Here is an 18,118-nt window from a genome sequence, read left to right as displayed (position 1 = left end):
AAAATATAAAAAATAACACTTCCAGAAGGTCAAGAAAGGTTGACATCAAAGGAAACATACACTGACCACTGCGATCACAGGGAAAGCAAACGCATGATCTTTTTGTACTAATCTACTGTAATGAGTGCTGTCCTTTGCCCTCTGTTGAGTTTGTGCTTGACCAGCAATGTCATCATGTTGCTTTGATTGACAGAAGCATTTCCAGTGTTCCCCTGCCCACTCATCCTCTATGCTGAAATAATGGAGTTTGTTTGCTGCTCTGCCACGTCCCAATGTTCACTCTCCATTCACACTTACTGGGTGCTCAAGTGGGTGTACACCTGCTACAGTCTGGTGGCAGAGTATGCCACTTGAGAATCAGTGATTTCCAGTGAATTCTCAGAGCCAGTTATTTATGGTTGAACAGTTTGCTGCTTTTTCACAATGTAGTGATTTGAGATTAGAAAGATGAATATAATATAAATTAATAATTGCATGCACTTAAACAGCAGCATATCTAAGTAATGTAACATGATTACGTTATTGGGCTTTGTGTACCATATCCTCTTAAAGGAGAAACCATACGCATTATTGGGCTTTGTGTACCATATCCTCTTAAAGAAACACTGAGATCAGCAAAATCAGCAAAAGAAATAGGACCGGACACACCCACACACACACTCACATTAGCACACCCACACACACACTCACATTAGCAGACACACAGACACACAGACACACAGACACACACACACATACACACAAACAAATAACACGGCTCAATACAGGGGCATCGACCAGAAATGTAAATAAATAAATAAAAGAATTCTAGCTCCCAAGGTTAATTGTAACGTTGACTGCCCACAAAGATGTCCCCTGGAATTAGGACCCTTTTTCCGTGTCCTGCATCTCATCCAGCGTGCTCAGAGAAGCTGCTTTTTATGTCTTAGCTCAAGTGGTCTTATTTAGTGGACACACAGACACAAACACATAGCTGGTCTCAGGCCCTTCTCAATTGTGACTACTAGGTGATTTGTTTATTAACTGGAGGCATTTTAAAGACAGCTGAGGAACGACAATCAGAGAATCACATGCAGAAGGTGCATTTGTGTCTGTGTGTGTACATGTGTTGGTGTAGGCCTGAGCTGATTCATTTATTTGTGTGTGTGTGTGTGTGTGTGTGTGTGTGTGTCAGGTGGACAGGCTGAGATCTCAGGTGGACAGCAGAGCCAGCCAGCAGCAGAGGAGGATTAGGGAGAGGGCGGCCGACGCCAAGAGGATCCAGGACCTGGAGCGACAGGTACACGGAGTCATCACAGCTCAAATTAACATTGAATTCCAGAGAACTTGAAAGTTAGGTATTTCTGACTTGAAATTTCCAATAGGAATTGTAAAATGGAACGTCACCCTAAGTTGGATTTCCTGCTCATATACTCAGGGTCAGTCTATCGGTCCCGCCGTTAGTAAGAGTTCATTCTCCAACATCAGTGTTGTGTGGAACGCAGCATAAGCTGTGAGTCTATCTACAAAGTCCTCATTACTCTTTATTTACGTTAAGAGTCTATATTGTCATTATGATGATTTGAGATCACTTGACTGATTTGTTTCCCCCTCGAGTGATGCTGTTTGCAGAGAGCTGATCTGAATCCAAAATGAGGCCTGTCAGACAGCCTAGAGCATTGCCGTCTATGCCACAAGAGTGCTGCTTTTTATGCATAATGTTTGCATCATCCAGTTTAATGATCAGAGTTTAGTTTAGTCACAGCTTCCTGTTTGCCTTTAGGTTTTGGCGAACCTTTGCAAACACTCGCAAACAGTCTGAGGAGGTAGCTCTCCGTGAACATAAAGTGGAGTTGGACGTGGGCTTGATGAAGGTGAAAATTACCGTTACAATGGAATGTTAACACCAAACTCTGACACTCTGACATTGAATTGACATTTTGTGCTGTGTTTAGCCCTTGATTGGGTCTTTCCTGTAAATGGTAATTATATGGCAAAGACTATTCTCCAAATGTGATTGGGAACCTTTTGTTTTCTGATAACGATTTTTACATTAGGTTTGCTTTAGAAGCACATGTATGTGGTGTATGTGGTCTGAATGCCATACTGGCAGACCTGGCTCTTTTCCAATTCAGTCTGAGTGTTTGATTGTTCCTCCAGAGACCAGTGTCAGTTCAATGTCAGGTGGAACGACTGCTGTCTCCCTTCACCGTCAGAATAAAATAATGTTCACTGGCCACCGTTATAGAAAAACTACACGGAAATGAAATTCAGTTCTGCAGAAGCTGATGTTTCTGGTTTGGATATCACCAGCATGTCAATTAATTGTAGGCTTTGGCTGGTGTCAGAAGGCACTGTGGTGTGAGTTGTACATCTTCAGCATACATTGAGAAAGTTACAAATCGCTCAATGGCAATGGGATGCAACGCTATGAGATATTCATGGTATGATGTTTGTTTCTGAAAATATCACAGTTTCACAGTATATCGTATTTGTCCATACTCCATAGTGTTTCTCTGTAACTCAGATATTTAAAGCACAGATTTAGCCGGGATGTGGGAAATTATTTTCATAGTGCATTTTATTATGGCTGGTGATGGTTAATGATGGTATTCATGAATGGGCGGGGGGCATGTTTGATATATTTCCTCTTTTGGCAGCAACTTCACATCCATTCAGTTTCTTTTTTTTTCTCCAAAAATATATGTTATAATAATATTTTTTTTTTTTCTAATATCCGATAATAATTTGGTGTGCATGCCATGGACCTCCATGCTATAAAATGCCACGATGTCTGTACACTGCTGCATCCCTGTCTGAGGCTAATGGTCTCATTATGACTAACAAATCGTTTTTCAGGCGAGTTCCTGGTGCCTGAGGCTACTGTACGCTCCCATCTGTTAGCTGCACCTCCTCACACCTCCCCGTTAAGTTCCAGACTAAACTACACACGTTTCACGGGTCTTGAGTGTCTGCTTCCTTCCTGACAATCATTAAGTGGTGTTAGAGTGCAGTTCGAGGTCAGTAGGAATGGGTGATGCTCACACGTTGGTGTGTGTCTGTGCCTGATACAGGAAGTGGATGATTTTTTGTCTCTCCCTTCCGTCATCTTGATGAGGGTTTCTTCTAATGAAACGCCTCTCACTGTGGGTTTGGACTCCACAGCCAACTGTTTGTGTAGATACATTTTTATTGTGTGTATTTAGGGTGCTTAAAATAAATTCATGATTAATTCCATAAATATTTAAATATTAGCAAATATTATTTGGCTTATTCTTTGTGTTTGTCTGTGTGTGTCTCTCAGGTCAAGGAGATGGAAGAGATCCTCAGACGTCGGCACCCTAACTCCCTCCCATCCTTGATGTATGCAGCGGCCGCGGCAGAAGCGGCAACCGCAGCCGGAGGGGCGGAGGAGAAGGAGAAGGCAGGTGGGGTTGCAGAGACGCCGGACAGGCCAGAGCGCTCCCCAGCGCCCCCCACACCAAAGAGCACTGTCCTGCTGCAGCGCCGCGTCCACCGGCTGGAGGCCGAGCTGGAGAACCGGGATGAGGATGCCAAGCGCAGCCTCAGGGCCATCGAGCAGCAGTTCCACAAGGTCAAGGTAACACACACACACACATACACTATTTGGAAAACTCCAATCCGCAGGGCGGTCACAATTGGGTTCCATCTAGGGCTGGGACAACGCATCGACGTAATCGATTACGTCGACGCAAAAGATACGTTGACGCAAAATATCCGCGTCGATTTGTCAGACCCAAAACGCGTGCTGCCAAATATTTTAAATTTTACACCTTCAGTGTTTCCCATACGTTGACTAATCTGTGGTGGGGCGCCACATAACCGGCCGTCACACATTGATGTTGTACTATTTAAATTAAAGATAAGATCCTTTGAGCTGCACTTTTACGCACGCAGCCTTTCCCTGCCCTCCCGCTCTCTCGTAGAACGAGCCCGCTGCCCCTCCTCTGCATGTGCATTTAACACAAAATATTCACGATTGTTGAAGGATTGTTGTTGCCACATAGAAGCATTGCATAGAACACGGCTGGCTAAATTGCTATTAAATCCGCTTAGTATCATGACCATGCTGTGCAAATTTGTTCAAAACTGCTGCAGTCAAGTTAACTCTGCTAGGTCTATCACAACAGTACATTGAGGAGACTAAACTTAGTTTAGTTATGCAATCAAGCAGTATCTCAAAGCTAACGTTAGAATACTGTTTGGATGTTGAGTTTAGCATGCTTACTTACAGCTGCTTGTCAATTTCGTTACTCAGGGCTCATTTTATTGACTCTGACACTGAATGTTTGCAAAATCCCGATGTAAATGGAAAAGTGTTTTCCAAGACTCAAAAGTGCTTGTCCCAAGGAGAAGGACAAACTGTTATTTGAACTAACTACGTTAGTTCTTGAATTCCCCCTGGGGATCAATAAAGGCGTTAGTGTTACAATCGCAAGGGAACGAACGTCTTAAAGTGATAGGCACTCAATTAGACCTATACACTACTGAACTTTATTGAATGCTACCTCTGACTAAGAATGCATTACTTTGCACTTGTATAGTCTTTTATTTTGGAATTTTAAGAGCAATAAACATATATTGCAATGTTAAGGAATTCATGTTTTTTTTCATTCAGATATATAAATCAACATGTATAAATTAATTAGTCAATTAATGGGGAGATAATCGAATCGAATCGAAATCGAATTGGACTGAAAAAATTAATCATTAGATTAATCGATGCATCGAAAAAATAATCGCTAGATTAATCGTTTATCCCAGCCCTAGTTCCATCCATTGTGATGCAACAATGACTGGCTGTTCCCATTTGTTATTTTGTAAGCAACCAGGGGTACATTAAAATTCGCACACATAGGCGAACGTTTACAAACAGTTTTTCGTTTGCCTGGAGTTTTGGAGGAACGTTTGTGAGAAGTCTGCGGAGGTAGTTCTACGCGAACATACAGTGGCGCTGGACCTGAGCTTGATGAAGGTAACAATACAATTACTGTTACAATGGAATGTTGACGCCAAATTGTTCAAATTTAACTGTTCTAAGAAAACATGTTCACCACAAACATTCGCCACTGTTTTTGCCAAAGGTGCGTTCAAATTCGCAAACACATGCGAACGTTTGCAAACACTCGCATACAGTCTGAGGAAGTAGTTCTCTGTGAACATACAATGGAGCTGGACGTGGGCTTGATGAAGGTGAAAATGCAATTGTTATTACAATGGAATGTTAACACCAAATCGTTTAAATTTAACTGTTTAGAAAAAACATGTTCACCACAAACATTCGCACCTCAGTAGTGCACTGCCCATTTAAACCGGAAACAGTTCAGCCATGGTGTTTACTAATTATTTATCTTGTGATGTCTTGCAACACATAAAAAACACCTAATGGGCATGTTTCCTTAAAACATGTCCATTAGGTGTAAAAGTTTCTTTAAATTCTAATGCCATCCTTTAAATAAAAAATAAAAAATAAATAAATGTTACGTGTGGAGAGTTGCTTATGTAGTTTATTAAGTGAGGGCAACATACCACCACAAAGCTGGAGCCTGGCAAGGCATGCTGCTACACCCAGAGGAAGTGTGTTTTCACCCAGGCCTTGCTTTATCAGAGGCAGTGTGTTTTCATCAAGGCCTTATATAGAGGCAGTGTGTTTTCACCAAGGCCTTGCTTTATCAAAGGCAGTGTGTTTTCACCAAGGGCTTGCTTTATCAAAGGCAGTGTGTTTTCACCAAGGCCTTGCTTTATCAGAGGCAGTGTGTTTTCATCAAGGCCTTATATAGAGGCAGTATGTTTTTACCCAGGCCTTGCTTATAGGCAGTGGTGTTTTCTCCCAGGCTTTGCTTATACTTTATAGGCAATGTGTTTTCTCAGTCAGAGTCTGTGCCACTCAGAAGGCTGGAACACATCTAATATGAGTCATTTCAGTCCATAAGTACTTTAGTAATGTCCATGGTAGCGTCTATTATTATGCACCTGCTGCTTAAGTTCACCTGCAATTTTATGGGCACTCTTCATTCTTCAGAACCACTGTAATTTAGTCTATTTCCTATTTTGTATTTGCTAGACTAAAAACGCTGGGTTTGACCTTGAGTAGAAGTTGTGGTTTGTGTTGGTGGTAAATGCTGTTTTGTTGGGTGCATACATAAATCCAATGTCTCAAATGAGGTTGCTAAAGCAGGACAGCATCACAATGATTTAGTATTTTATATGAGCAGCTCTATAATTTCAAACTTGCATGGGAACTGTAACCTTTACCAAGTGACATGTCAGATTCACTTTGACTTTTATAGTGATGGTTTAATGATGATGTTCATCTCATGGCTGTACTTTGATTAGTTTTATGAACTTTAATTAATTTCTGAGTATAACATGTCCTTGGTTTGTGTTTGTGCGTAGCTTCAGTATGAGCAGCGGATAGGCGAGCTGCAACAGCAGCTCTCCGAGAGACACCAGACTGCACAGAAGACTGGAGGAGCAGAGGAAGGAGAGGAGGAGGAAGAGGAGGCGGCGTCAGCATGTGTCCACTCCCTCCAGGCGGAGGTGCGCAGGCTGAAGGAGGACCAGAAGCAGCGTGAGAGCTCTCTACAGGCAGAGGTGGCCAGTCTGCGGGAGCAGCTGGGAAAGGCCCAGCAGCAGCAGCAGCATCTGCGCAGCCCGGGCGCCTCCACCCAGAGGCACCAGCGGCAGACGGAGGAGGCGCAGGTGGCACGCGTGGAGCGTCTCACTGGCGAGCTGGCTGCCAAGAGCCTCCGTCTGCAGGAGCTGAGCCGTACCGTGGAGCGTCTGCAGCGCGAGCGACGCACCATGCTCTCAGGGCGCTGGGCGGGGGTCAAAGGTCATGAGGCCAAAGGGAAGAGCGGAGCAGGAGCGCCCTGCGGCGCCGGTGCCGCCACTAAGGCCACCATGACCACGGAGAGCTTCCCGGCCACGCAGGACGAGAAGGCGTACCAGCCGGCGGTGTTCGCGGGCTCCCACATCTCGGAGGTGCAGGCCGAGAGCGACGGGCTTCGGGAAAGACTGGAGAAGCTGGAGCAGGAGATGCGGCAGGAGAGAGAGGCCCTGCAGCAGGCTGCTACCCACGCACAGGCTGAACTCCAGAGGTAGCACTGCGCACAGCACCACACTAGCTTATCATTCAACCTCTTAGTTTGACAAAACTTAATAACACAGTCGACTTTGGCTCATGCACAGCACTTAGTGGATGATGATATCAAGCAGATTATAAAAAGAGCTAAGGAAAAGCAAGAGTGCTGTGACTCGAGGATGCAGAGAAAGCGCTCAGACCGAAATAATGCATGTGAAAAGATTTCAATGTGAATAACGCAGTGACTGGGTGAGGGCGATGTAGTCTCAGAAACACAGAGACAGAAATAGCCTGCATACCCCTGTTTATCAGAGACGGCTGTTTATCAGACTGCTGATGGGTGAAATTTATTTATGTAAGAAATGTTGTAGCAGTAATGGGCTGGAGGAAAGCCAGTAATTGGACATTCTTGAACTCGTAATTCATTTCCAAAGTTGTAATTACTGTTTGGAAACTTGATGGTTCTATGCCACCTGAGGGGTATGCAGCTACCAGAAATGGCATGATAGAATTGATAGATGATGAGATTTAACTGTACTAGTTAATTACATTATTAATAATGTAACCAACTAATTTACTATTTCTTATTAGTCTTCCAAGCTTGGACACCACACTCCTCTAGTTCAGCTAGTTTAATAGAAAAGAGATATTCCATATGAGTTCAGATGCAAAACCCATCTCGGTCAAAAATGAGATAACGATGGTGAAACGATTCGCTTCAATTTTTCGCTTCAAAACCCGCTGTCTTCCTGGTCTGAAATATTGATTTGTAGGCAAAAATGTATAGGAGCCTGATAATTTTTTTTTAAAAAAAGCACATTTTAAAGAAAAATTGTCGGACAGATTTAGAGAGTTTGGCATCTGAATTCTTCCTATGATTCTGTAATTTGCCAAGAAAGAGGCTTTTTCAAGAAATTGCTTGATGAATGATTGTAGCCCATAACCAGATTAATGTTGGGAATTGTTAGAGTTTAGGCTTGTGGTATATTAGATTAGATTAGATTCAACTTTATTGTCATTGTGCAGAGTACAAGTACAAAGACAACGAAATGCAGTTTGCATCTAACCAGAAGTGCAAAAAAAAGCAGAAAAGTGCAATGTGATTTACAAAGTATAGGCAGGTGGTGCATAGACAGGACGATAAATATAGTGCAGTGTAGACAGTAGTATACAGTTGATTTACAGATGGTGGTTTAGAGGGGTATAAATTAAATATGTGCAGTGTATTAGCAGTTACCTTAAGAGCAGAATAATATGACTATGAACAATGTATGAACAACATCTACAGATATGTGCAATGTAGTAGCAGTAACATTGTAATAGTAGTAAGAATAGTGTAGATATATGCAGTGTGTTAACAGAATATAAAATAAGAAAACAGAATAAATGTGGATATTCAGTATGAAAAATAAAGACAGATATGTACAGAAAGTACAGCTATGTGTAGTGAGGTAACGGTACCATTGTAGTGCAGAAACAGTGCTCAGCTCAGAAGAGTTGATGGTCCAAGAGAGGTCCCCAGAGATGTGGACACCCAGAAACTTGAAGCTGGTGACATGCTCCACTTCGGTCCCATTGATGAGAATGGGTGTGTGTGTGCTAGCTTTAGACTTCCTGAAGTCCACAATGAGCTCTTTGGTCTTCTTGGTGTTGAGAGCTAGGTTGTTGTCAGTGCACCACGATGTAAGGTGCTGGACCTTCTCTCTGTAGGCCGTCTCATCGTTGTTGCTGATGAGACCAATCACCGTAGTGTCATCTGCAAACTAGACAATGGTGTTAGAGCCATGTACATGTGTGCAGTTGTGGGTGAAGAGGGAGTAAAGGAGAGGGCTCAGCACACATCCCTGTGGTACGCCTGAGGTCTGTTGGTTAGGAAGTCCAGAATCCAGTTACAGAGAGAGGTATTGATGCCCAGTTCACTGAGTTTGGTGACCAGTTTGGAGGGGATGAAGGTGTTAAATGCTGAACTAAAGTCAGTGAACAGCATTCTCACATAGGTGTTGCTATTGTCAAGTAGGGCTGCAGCTATCGATTCTTTTTGTAATCGATTAATCTAGCACTTTATCGATCGATTAATCGATTAATCAGATTTTTTTTTTTTTTTTTTTTTTTTGCATTTTTAAACAACCAAAACAAATAATGCATAACGAAAATGACATGGCTGTAAAATGATCAAGCAATTGGCAGAGAGGTATTTAGGCCTATTCTAACTCCAACATTTGGCTCCAAAACTAAGCCCATTTATTGCAATTTACCCATTTAGTGTTTATAAGTGCCAGTGCCAACAATTAAATAATGTTCAAAATGCTCTCTGTAAAATTGCAGCCTCTTGTGCATGACTTAGCTGTCCATACTATGTTGTGAAGTGCTGGGAGGGAGAAGAGAAGAGGGAAAGCAATTTAAGTTCCATGATGTAATCTAGACCTGACATTAAAGTAAATATCTGTTTTATGTAGATTTCTACACCTGCAGCATTTACCATTAGGCTACTAACAAATAATTTTACCATTAGGCTACTAAAAATAATTTCTGGGGTGAGCCTATTTGCTATGGTAACCTAGCAACCTGTGTGTGTGTGTGCACCGTTGCGGGCGTGAGGGAAGATGAGGGTGCATACGGTATAAGAAGGGGTTCTTTTTTAGGCATACTGTCTTGCAATTGAACGTGAATAAGTTTACTACTTAAAAACATCAAAGCTAAACATTATATCACGTCATCGCTACAAATACAGTATGTGATTAAAATCAGCCAACATCAATGTAGGCTATAGGCTACGTAGATAGATGATAGATAGCCTACTTTATTGACGCTTGGTGAAACAGCATGGAATGGATGTTTTAGGTTCAGATGCTTGTTCTTTTACTTTTTGAGTATGTAATGATCCCAAAACTTTACTTGAAAACTTTAGACATTCTCTGCCATTTATAGACATCTTGACTCTGCCATCGCGCCAGCTACATTCCGAATGTATCACGATTCACGCGGTAGTGGTGTGCTTCCTGAACAACGGTCCGTGTGGAACAATCAGATCCCTGCGCATATAGTGCGCGTCTAGTAATTTAACGAGGCTTCGAGGCAGGGTTTTTGCCTCGAGTAATTTTTGTAATCGAGTTATTCGAGAAACTCGATGAATCGTTTCAGCCCTATTGTCAAGGTGGGACAGGGCAGAGTGAAGTGCCGTAGAGATTGTGACCTCTGTGCTCCAGTTTAAGTCCAAGTACATTGGACTGTGGACGGTTCATGGGTAAACAAAAGAAACCAAAACATCATCATTATCCACCAGGCTCTCAAGTCAAGTCTTAGCAGCAGCTGTAATAGAGAAGGCTGATGGCTTTACTCGAGTGTCTTCACTAGAGAGATTTAATCGTTGCATTTAAAAGCAGCTCAGCAAGCAAGCAACTGAGCTGAAGACCTAAGTCTCTCTGGTTATGTAAAGGAAGTGGCACAATATATCTAGGCTATTGACATTCTGACTTATATAACAAAAAAAAAGGCTCAGTAATGTCCAGTTTTCTGTGTAATGTGGCTGTGTGTGTGTGTGTGTGTGTGTGTGGGGTGGGTGGGGGGGAATGTGTGTGTGTGTGTGTGTGGGTGGGTGGGGGGGAATGTGTGTGAGAGTGAGATCCTGAGGTTGAAGCTGCAAACTGGTGCTGTTGCTATGGATATGAAAGGTGTCTTGAAATGAGGCTGCAAGGGGCTTTAATAAGAGTTTTAAGTGTTAACTGGAGGACGTGGGTGCTAGAATTATGAAATAGATTTTGTTTGGTTTGACATTGGGCCTCTATAATTCATCAGCGTGGATTCAATGATCAGTACCTGTAGCCGGTGGCAATGGGAAATCCAAGTACGTTTTATCAAGTTGTTTTAGAGCAGTGTTTCTCAAACTTCTTTTTAGACAAAAGACCACTTAACCAATAAAACAATAGGCCTTAACCACCTTGCTTATTGTGTCAGAGGATTCATGTGATTTAAACTGGCATATCTTACATAGATAGTGTTGCAGAACTGTTTGGATTTGCATACAAGTTGGTTCAATATTGCAGACAACTCATCTATATTATATTTTACCACGTCTACTCGCGGACCACTTGGGATAGCTTGCGGACCACACTTTGAGAAACACCGTTTTAGAGCATCAATTTAACACTTTTTAGAGGTATGTTTTTACACGCAAATCATTTTTGTTATCTTTTCCAAATTCTATTTGTTAGGGCCGTGGGAATACAGTTATGCAATGGGCCGAGAAACACACTCTTTTCTTTCTTGGCATCCAGGATCCAGTACATCTGTGCTCTCAGCTGGGAAAAAGAAAAGCTCTCAAGAAAAGCTTCCACAGTAGAACATTGTCAGCTGTTACAAGGCTGTTGTTAGTGCTACCTGGCTGTGTCATTTGTGTTTGTGAGGTTTTTGCCATGGCTTTTAGGTTGTCAGCTCGCTAGTCTCCGATCAAAGTCTTATGTCGCTTTAGGTTATTAAATGTAATTCAGGGATTTGTATTTGTGTAGTGGTGCCAATACTAATGACTGAAGAAAACAAAACACACACACACACACAAAAATGGGTCTATAAATATCCGTGCTGGGGCAGTGGGTGGCAGACAGCTGTGGTGTTATGGGCCCTGGGCTGCGTTAGTCGATGGAGTGAGACGCTGTGGGAGAACGCCCACTCACGCTGCAGTCCTCGGCTCCGCTCTGCTGGCCCTGCGCACGTGGCCTGGAAGAGAATGAGATTATGGAAGGCCGGACGCTGAAGAGCAAGGGGTTGGACCAGAATTTGAAGGGAAATCTATAAATTGCGTCCGAGCTTTAGGGGATACTGGCGATCAATGGAGACGCTGAGTGCTGAGTGTTTTTGATCCATTGGCGAGGGTGGCACGGCTTTCTGTCGCATTGCAAGAGAACCTACGGTTGGACGGAAGGAGGTTCATTTAAGTGCAAATGTGTGGTTCCAAAAATGGCAAAATAAACCCTACACTTTGTATTGTCACACAGCAATGGCTATATGATAAATTGGACATCATTTGTTTGTAATAGTTAAATACAAGTACAATAATATACAATTATAATATACAATGTCTCTATTTTTTGCCATTCTGAAATTTTGAATGACTTAAAACTGCAAGTCTTCACCATGACTACAAGTCTACAGTCCTCCAATGGAAATTAAACATTAGATTTGTTGTAATATGTATCAAGTTGCGTTTGAAGTCATCTTCCTATTCCCTTATTGTGGCAGGGTCAAGGAGCACAGTGCCCAGCAGCAGGCCTTACTCTCTGCTGACCACCAGAGGGAGCTTGAGAGCCTGCGCGCCCGCCACGCCCTGGAGCACTCCACCTCTAAGGTGGCCGAACTGACCAATCAAGTCAGCTCTCAGGAGGTGAGTCTCATGGAACCAGTTCAAAAAAGGCAAAGTCTGTTAGGATACAGCTCCCGAGGAACTCAGCCCTGGCTGTAAATCAGCTAGCCAATCAGTGAGTCTAGCTACACGGTCACGTCCTCCTCCACAGTGTTAATAGACCTCTCCAGAATAAGTCCCGCCTCCTAACTTCCGTATCCATCCAACCTTCGGTAGTCAAATGTCTATGGGAAATAACATGGCATTTTGAAAGATCGTACCTGTCAAACTCTGTAGGTGACAAAGTAGAAAAAGCTGCTGGGCAGATTGGCCTACACACTTCTGCCATCTAGTTTCCACTGGATTTTTTGATTTTCGGTGCCGTTTAAGTACTTAAACGGCACCGACAATAAAAAAATCCAGTGGAAACTAGATGGCAGAAGTGTGTAGGCCAATCTGCCCACCATCTTTTTCAACTTCGCTACCTACAGATGTTTTACCGGTATGATATTTCGAAACGCCATGTTGGATGGATACGGAAGTTACGGAGGCGGGACTTATTCTGGAGAGGTCAATATCAACTGCTGCTGTTGCTACTGGCTACGTGTTTAAAGACCACAAAAGAATTGCAGATGCTAATCTTATGTTCAGATGAAGGAATTTGGCTCCTAGCAGGAACTTGCTCTTTGCTGCTTAAAAAGTAACACTGATGTTAATTTGTGGTTGGGAAGCACAGTACACAGCCTGGGAACTGATAATAAGCAAACAAGCAACAAGCAGTTTCCTCTCTCTTCCTCCTTCTTTAATCGCTGGCTCCAGTGGTTGAGGAGACGGTTGATAAGCTGAAAGTGTGTAGGTGGTTTTTTCAGCAGGTGGACAGTTCACATGGAGGGTGCGTTCCAAGGATATTTTAGTGATGGTAATACTGTATGTGTGTGTGTGTGTTAGATCATAGAGCGTCATCTGCGTGACCAGCTGAAGGAGCTTCAGGGAACCAAGGAGGCGTTGACCGTGTCCAAACTCCGAGAGGACACTCTTCAGATTCAGGTAAGGTCCCCTCCTCTACCCTTCATCCTCAGACTGACGTGGCAGACATGGTTCAACAGTTAATGTCTCACTCACACACACACACACACACACACACACACACACACACACACACACACACACACACTGGTCCTTTCCACTGAAAATGTTAATTCTAGTTATCTACTGGAAGATGTGAGGCCCTGCAGTGGGAAGCATACTAACTATTTGTCCTTTGGCAGGCTAAGCTGTCTGTTTCTGAAGAACAAAAGTGCACTTGACAAACAAGAACAAAGCTGTAGCTTTCTCTGCTACATCTCCAGCTTCTCTGACATTGAATTGGTTGTGAAATAGTTTTTGATTGTTTAAGAATTTGTAACTAGAGTGTAGAGGTGTACACACATCTATAAGGATTCTACAGGTGCTGGATACCAGAGGTGGGAGTAAGTCACACATGTGCAAGTCACAAGCAAGTCTCAAGTCTTAACCTTCAAGTCTCAAGCAGGTCCAAGTCATTTTTTGTGACAATCAAGCAAGTCAAGTCAAGTCATAGCTTGGGTCAAGCAAGTCAAGTCAAGTCAAGTCGAGTCATAGCCAAATCATACAAATTCATGATGATTTACCCATGTTTTCATTTTAAAATAAGCTACAATAGGCTAGTTATGAACTGCTGGAGTTTTATTTGTAACAAACTAGACAGACATTGCATTCATTCAAGCCACATACATCTGAACGGTTTATAGAATAAGATGAAATGTATACGAATAAAAATAAATGTATTTCGACCTATTATAAAATAGCCTGTTATTGTTTCAAAATGCCTCAAATATTAGGTAAGCTACATCAAATCATGAAAATATATTCAAACAGTTCAAGTTACACCTGTCCTGACCTGTCACATCTCCAGGGACCCAATAATGTTGAAAAAGTGAACTAATCAATCAATCAAATGCTGCCGCCGACGTCACTGCTAAACTTTGACAAGCGCGACAGCGCAATGGGTTTTAGGATGGTTAAGGACAGTCAATGCTATATCATGTTATACATAAGCCTAACGTGATATAAGCTACTTTTCTATGCTGATTGCTGGCAGTTAGCTATGCCTACTGACTGTTGTTACTAACAAGGCTGTAACGTATGGAACAGGGACGTGTTTAAGAGGGAGGGAGAAAGAGAGGCACTTAGGTTACATTGGCAACATTTTTGCTAGCATATCAAGATTAAACCATACCTGTCAACACTCCCGATTTTCCCGGGTTTCTCCCGTATTTCAAGGTCATCTCCCAGCACCCTCCCGTTTTGTTATTTCTCCCGGAAAACTCCCGTATTTGCATGGCCATCAAACTTCATTTTAAAATCATTGATGCATTCAGGTTGCCAGATTGTGTATGAAATACATCCTACACATACACGATCACTTAGTTTCAATTTCAACCGTTTTGTTATAGGCTAAAACCCAAAACCCAAATAAGGAAGCGGGTGCCAACTGCGCAGCCTGAGTCTCGTCGTAAGCAAGCGGACTAGATGAATGGCCTACTCCAGGAACTAGCTGTTTTAATTGGGAATTTAATTGATTAACACATCACATAAACTGTTATTGAGTGTTGTTGATACACTGAACTTGTTCCCTCGGAACCAAATCTGACAACAAGCAGCTTTGGAGTTCTGGAAGTAGGCTGCAGGCAGGCAGCTGGTGGATGCATAACTGGCATGCGTAAGGTAATGGTAAGGTAAAAGCAACGACCGAAATGCAGTGTTGAAACATGTATATGAAACGTATTAGATATGCAAACACAGATCCGGTATAAACACTGACCCAACCCCCCCACCCCCCGAAAAAAAATCCTAATATCGCGTTAACTAAAAAGCATAATAGATGCAAAGCCAACTCATAAAGGGATATTCCACCAGTTGGGTGTCACCTGACGAAGACCTGAGTGGTCGAAACGTTGTGTATCACCCACCATTAAACTGGGAGCTTAGAGACAGTGTGTCAAATGTAGGATTCTCTGGTTGTTGCGTTGTGTTTTAGTTCTAATGGTTGTATTGAAGATGGTCAATAAAGCTTGACGGCGGAATCAGGATCGGCGATTAGATGATTTATTGTAGATGGTAAAATAATGAATAACAGAACACAGGCTAAGTCTCGAACAGTAAAACTGTGCAGAGTCTAACAGTTGTGGTTGTTAGAAGCGGCGGCTGAGCCTTCCGACAGAAGATGCTCCTTGGTTGCTTCCTCGATCCGTCTCTCAGTCTCTGTTCTCCAAATCCTGTCTCGGCTCTCTAATTCCAACTTCTCTAATTTCCTTTGTAATTTTTTCTCAAATTTGCCAAATTGGAATTTCACTGCCATCCAATCTGACACATAGGCCTGCAACTTAGTTTTCCTACCAAGACCCATATCTGGATTGTGCTAATATCAATTAATATTAGATTTCAAATTGTACTATGTGTTTCGTGCAGTGACGTGATCCTTTTAAATATATATTTTTTTATATTTTTCCGTGATGTGGTAGTGATATAGTGACAACTTTGCACTTTGAAAATTTGGTTAGTAATTTGTTCGCCTCTCAATTGTTCACAAGTTGTCTCTCTTTTTTTATTTCACACTCACACACTCTCACACTTCATCCCCATAGAGAAAAGGAAAGACAACACCCTAGACGTATCTCATTCGGACACTTTTCATGCAATTTATTAACCCGACGTCTCTTTAAACCCGTTGGATGTTCTCGTCTCTCTTCTCCTCTTGCGAGATGGGTCACGGCACCAAATGTTGTCGTCTTTCTTCTCCTTTTGTGAGAAGGGTCACGGCACCCTTTCTTTTGTTTATAAATTTGTACCTGTTGCTCTGTATGTTTTTATACTGTGTGTGTGTGTGTGTGTGTGTGTGTGTGCAGCTGACGAGGCTACTGGAGGAGCTGAAGCAGGCCAAAGAGGCTCACAGTCCAGAGCTGCGCCACTTCACCAGTCTGGAGAGCAAGATCCACAACATGGAGCTCCGCTACACAGAGAGAGAGAAGGAACTGCAGCAGGTACAATAACACACACACACACACACACACACACACACACACACACACACAGGGAGCACAAGTTGGGATGATGGGATCAGTAAAACATAGAGGCGTAGAGATGAAGAGCGGTCTTTAAAACAGCAGCAGGTCTAGAGTGCTTTCATTCAGAGACAAAGCTTTACTACTAGACATTGCAGAGGCACAGCTATCTAAGGGAAAAATCTTCAAAAAAGTTTTACTGGGTGTTAATCTGACAGAAGAGGAGACCGATATGGACACACACTGTGACAAAATGAGTAGAGAAGAGACAGGCTGACCTTTCAGTTGGAGCAGAGTGCAAGCTATTTCAATATAACAATGGAGAACATGACCGATAATTGGTCTCAGTCCTGTACTCTATACACACACACACACACACACACACACACACACACATATACATGACCAGTGGCAGCCAGTGAGTTGTTTACTTGAATGGTGTAGATTTCGTTAGTCCTATAACATCTGTCTGACACACACCAACTTGTGGAATAAACAGGCTGGCCGCCAGCTGCCATAGCGTGTGTGTGTTCTGTTCCAGCACAGGTGTGTTTTTACTGCCACTTTGTTTTGGAGATGTTGAGCAAGGCTCAGGTAGTTTTGCCGGCCCTTGTTCTAGATCACCAGCAGTTCAGGTGTTCACTTAATGGTGCGTTCAAGTAAATGGAAGAGTGCCATTGTGAACGTAATGGGGAGAGAGAGAGAGAGAGACGGAGAGAGAGAGAGATGGAGAGAGAGAGAGACAGATAGAGAGAGACGGAGAGAGAGACTATTAGGAGAAGGAGATAAAGCATATCTTGCTGCCCATTATGTATCAACATGCCACAATCTGAGGGACAATGAGTGACCTATATCGACAGACACACTGCATTTTATTTTACTTTTACCTATTTATTTATTCTTATTAAAATCTGCTATGTATGTGTTCAGATTTATTGTATAACTGCTTTGGCAATTCAAGTGAGCTTGTCATGCCAATAAAGCATTCTTGAATTGAATTGAATTGAATTGAATTGAATTGAATTGAGAGAGAGAGAGATTCCAGGTGAACATTCCGTGCAGTTATGCTCCCTTTGCGCTCCTAAAAGCTTTACAATTTTATCAAGTTTCACACCTCTGACGGTGGGTTTCCACACAGCGAAACACCTCGCGATTTTCGTTCAGCGAAATTTCGCCTCGGGGGCGTGACGGCCAAACCGCTAACCTTTTGACTGCAGTGTCTAGCCAGTGGTGGCAAGCGAGCTAATCAGCTAGTTCACACGTTTAAGTACTTAATGAAGATATCCAGTAGGGGTGTGAATATCTCATGTAAAAGACGATACGATTCACATCTAGATACATGGGCACGATTCGATACAAGAAAAGATACATGTTCATAAAAAACGATTCAGTACGATTCGATGCGATGCAATTCGATGCAGTTCGATGCAGTTGAAGAATGGAAAGCATTCTGAAAGATTTTTTATCATTTGCTGAAGGTGCACATTCATTTTATATTATCAATTATTAGGGATGCACGATATATCGGCGGCCGATATATTATTAGCCGATAAGTGAAAAAATGAAAATATTATTATCAGTCCGATAACAGAATTCTGGCCGGTAATTTGTGCCGAT

The 18,118-nt window shown here is 42.6% G+C and overlaps 1 protein-coding gene across 7 annotated transcripts in view; it reads left to right on the top strand.

Moving 5' to 3' along the window:
- The window catches only part of cep162 (centrosomal protein 162), an 86,709-nt gene that overhangs the window by 58,659 nt on the left and 9,932 nt on the right, over positions 1–18,118 (top strand). For 6 of the 7 annotated variants that reach the window (XM_048260724.1, XM_048260722.1, XM_048260723.1 and 3 more), the window contains 6 exons: positions 1,175–1,279; positions 3,284–3,580; positions 6,397–7,100; positions 12,320–12,461; positions 13,368–13,466; positions 16,346–16,480. In XM_048260724.1, coding sequence (XP_048116681.1) covers positions 1,175–1,279; positions 3,284–3,580; positions 6,397–7,100; positions 12,320–12,461; positions 13,368–13,466; positions 16,346–16,480 — 1,482 coding nt within the window. The remainder of the gene's footprint in view (positions 1–1,174; positions 1,280–3,283; positions 3,581–6,396; positions 7,101–12,319; positions 12,462–13,367; positions 13,467–16,345; positions 16,481–18,118) is intronic. The other variant, XM_048260726.1, reaches the window with a different exon arrangement.

This window comes from Alosa alosa, chromosome 13, assembly GCF_017589495.1.
Source record: "Alosa alosa isolate M-15738 ecotype Scorff River chromosome 13, AALO_Geno_1.1, whole genome shotgun sequence".
Taxonomy (NCBI): Eukaryota; Metazoa; Chordata; class Actinopteri; order Clupeiformes; family Clupeidae; genus Alosa; species Alosa alosa.
This window is presented reverse-complemented; position numbering and strand designations above follow the sequence as displayed.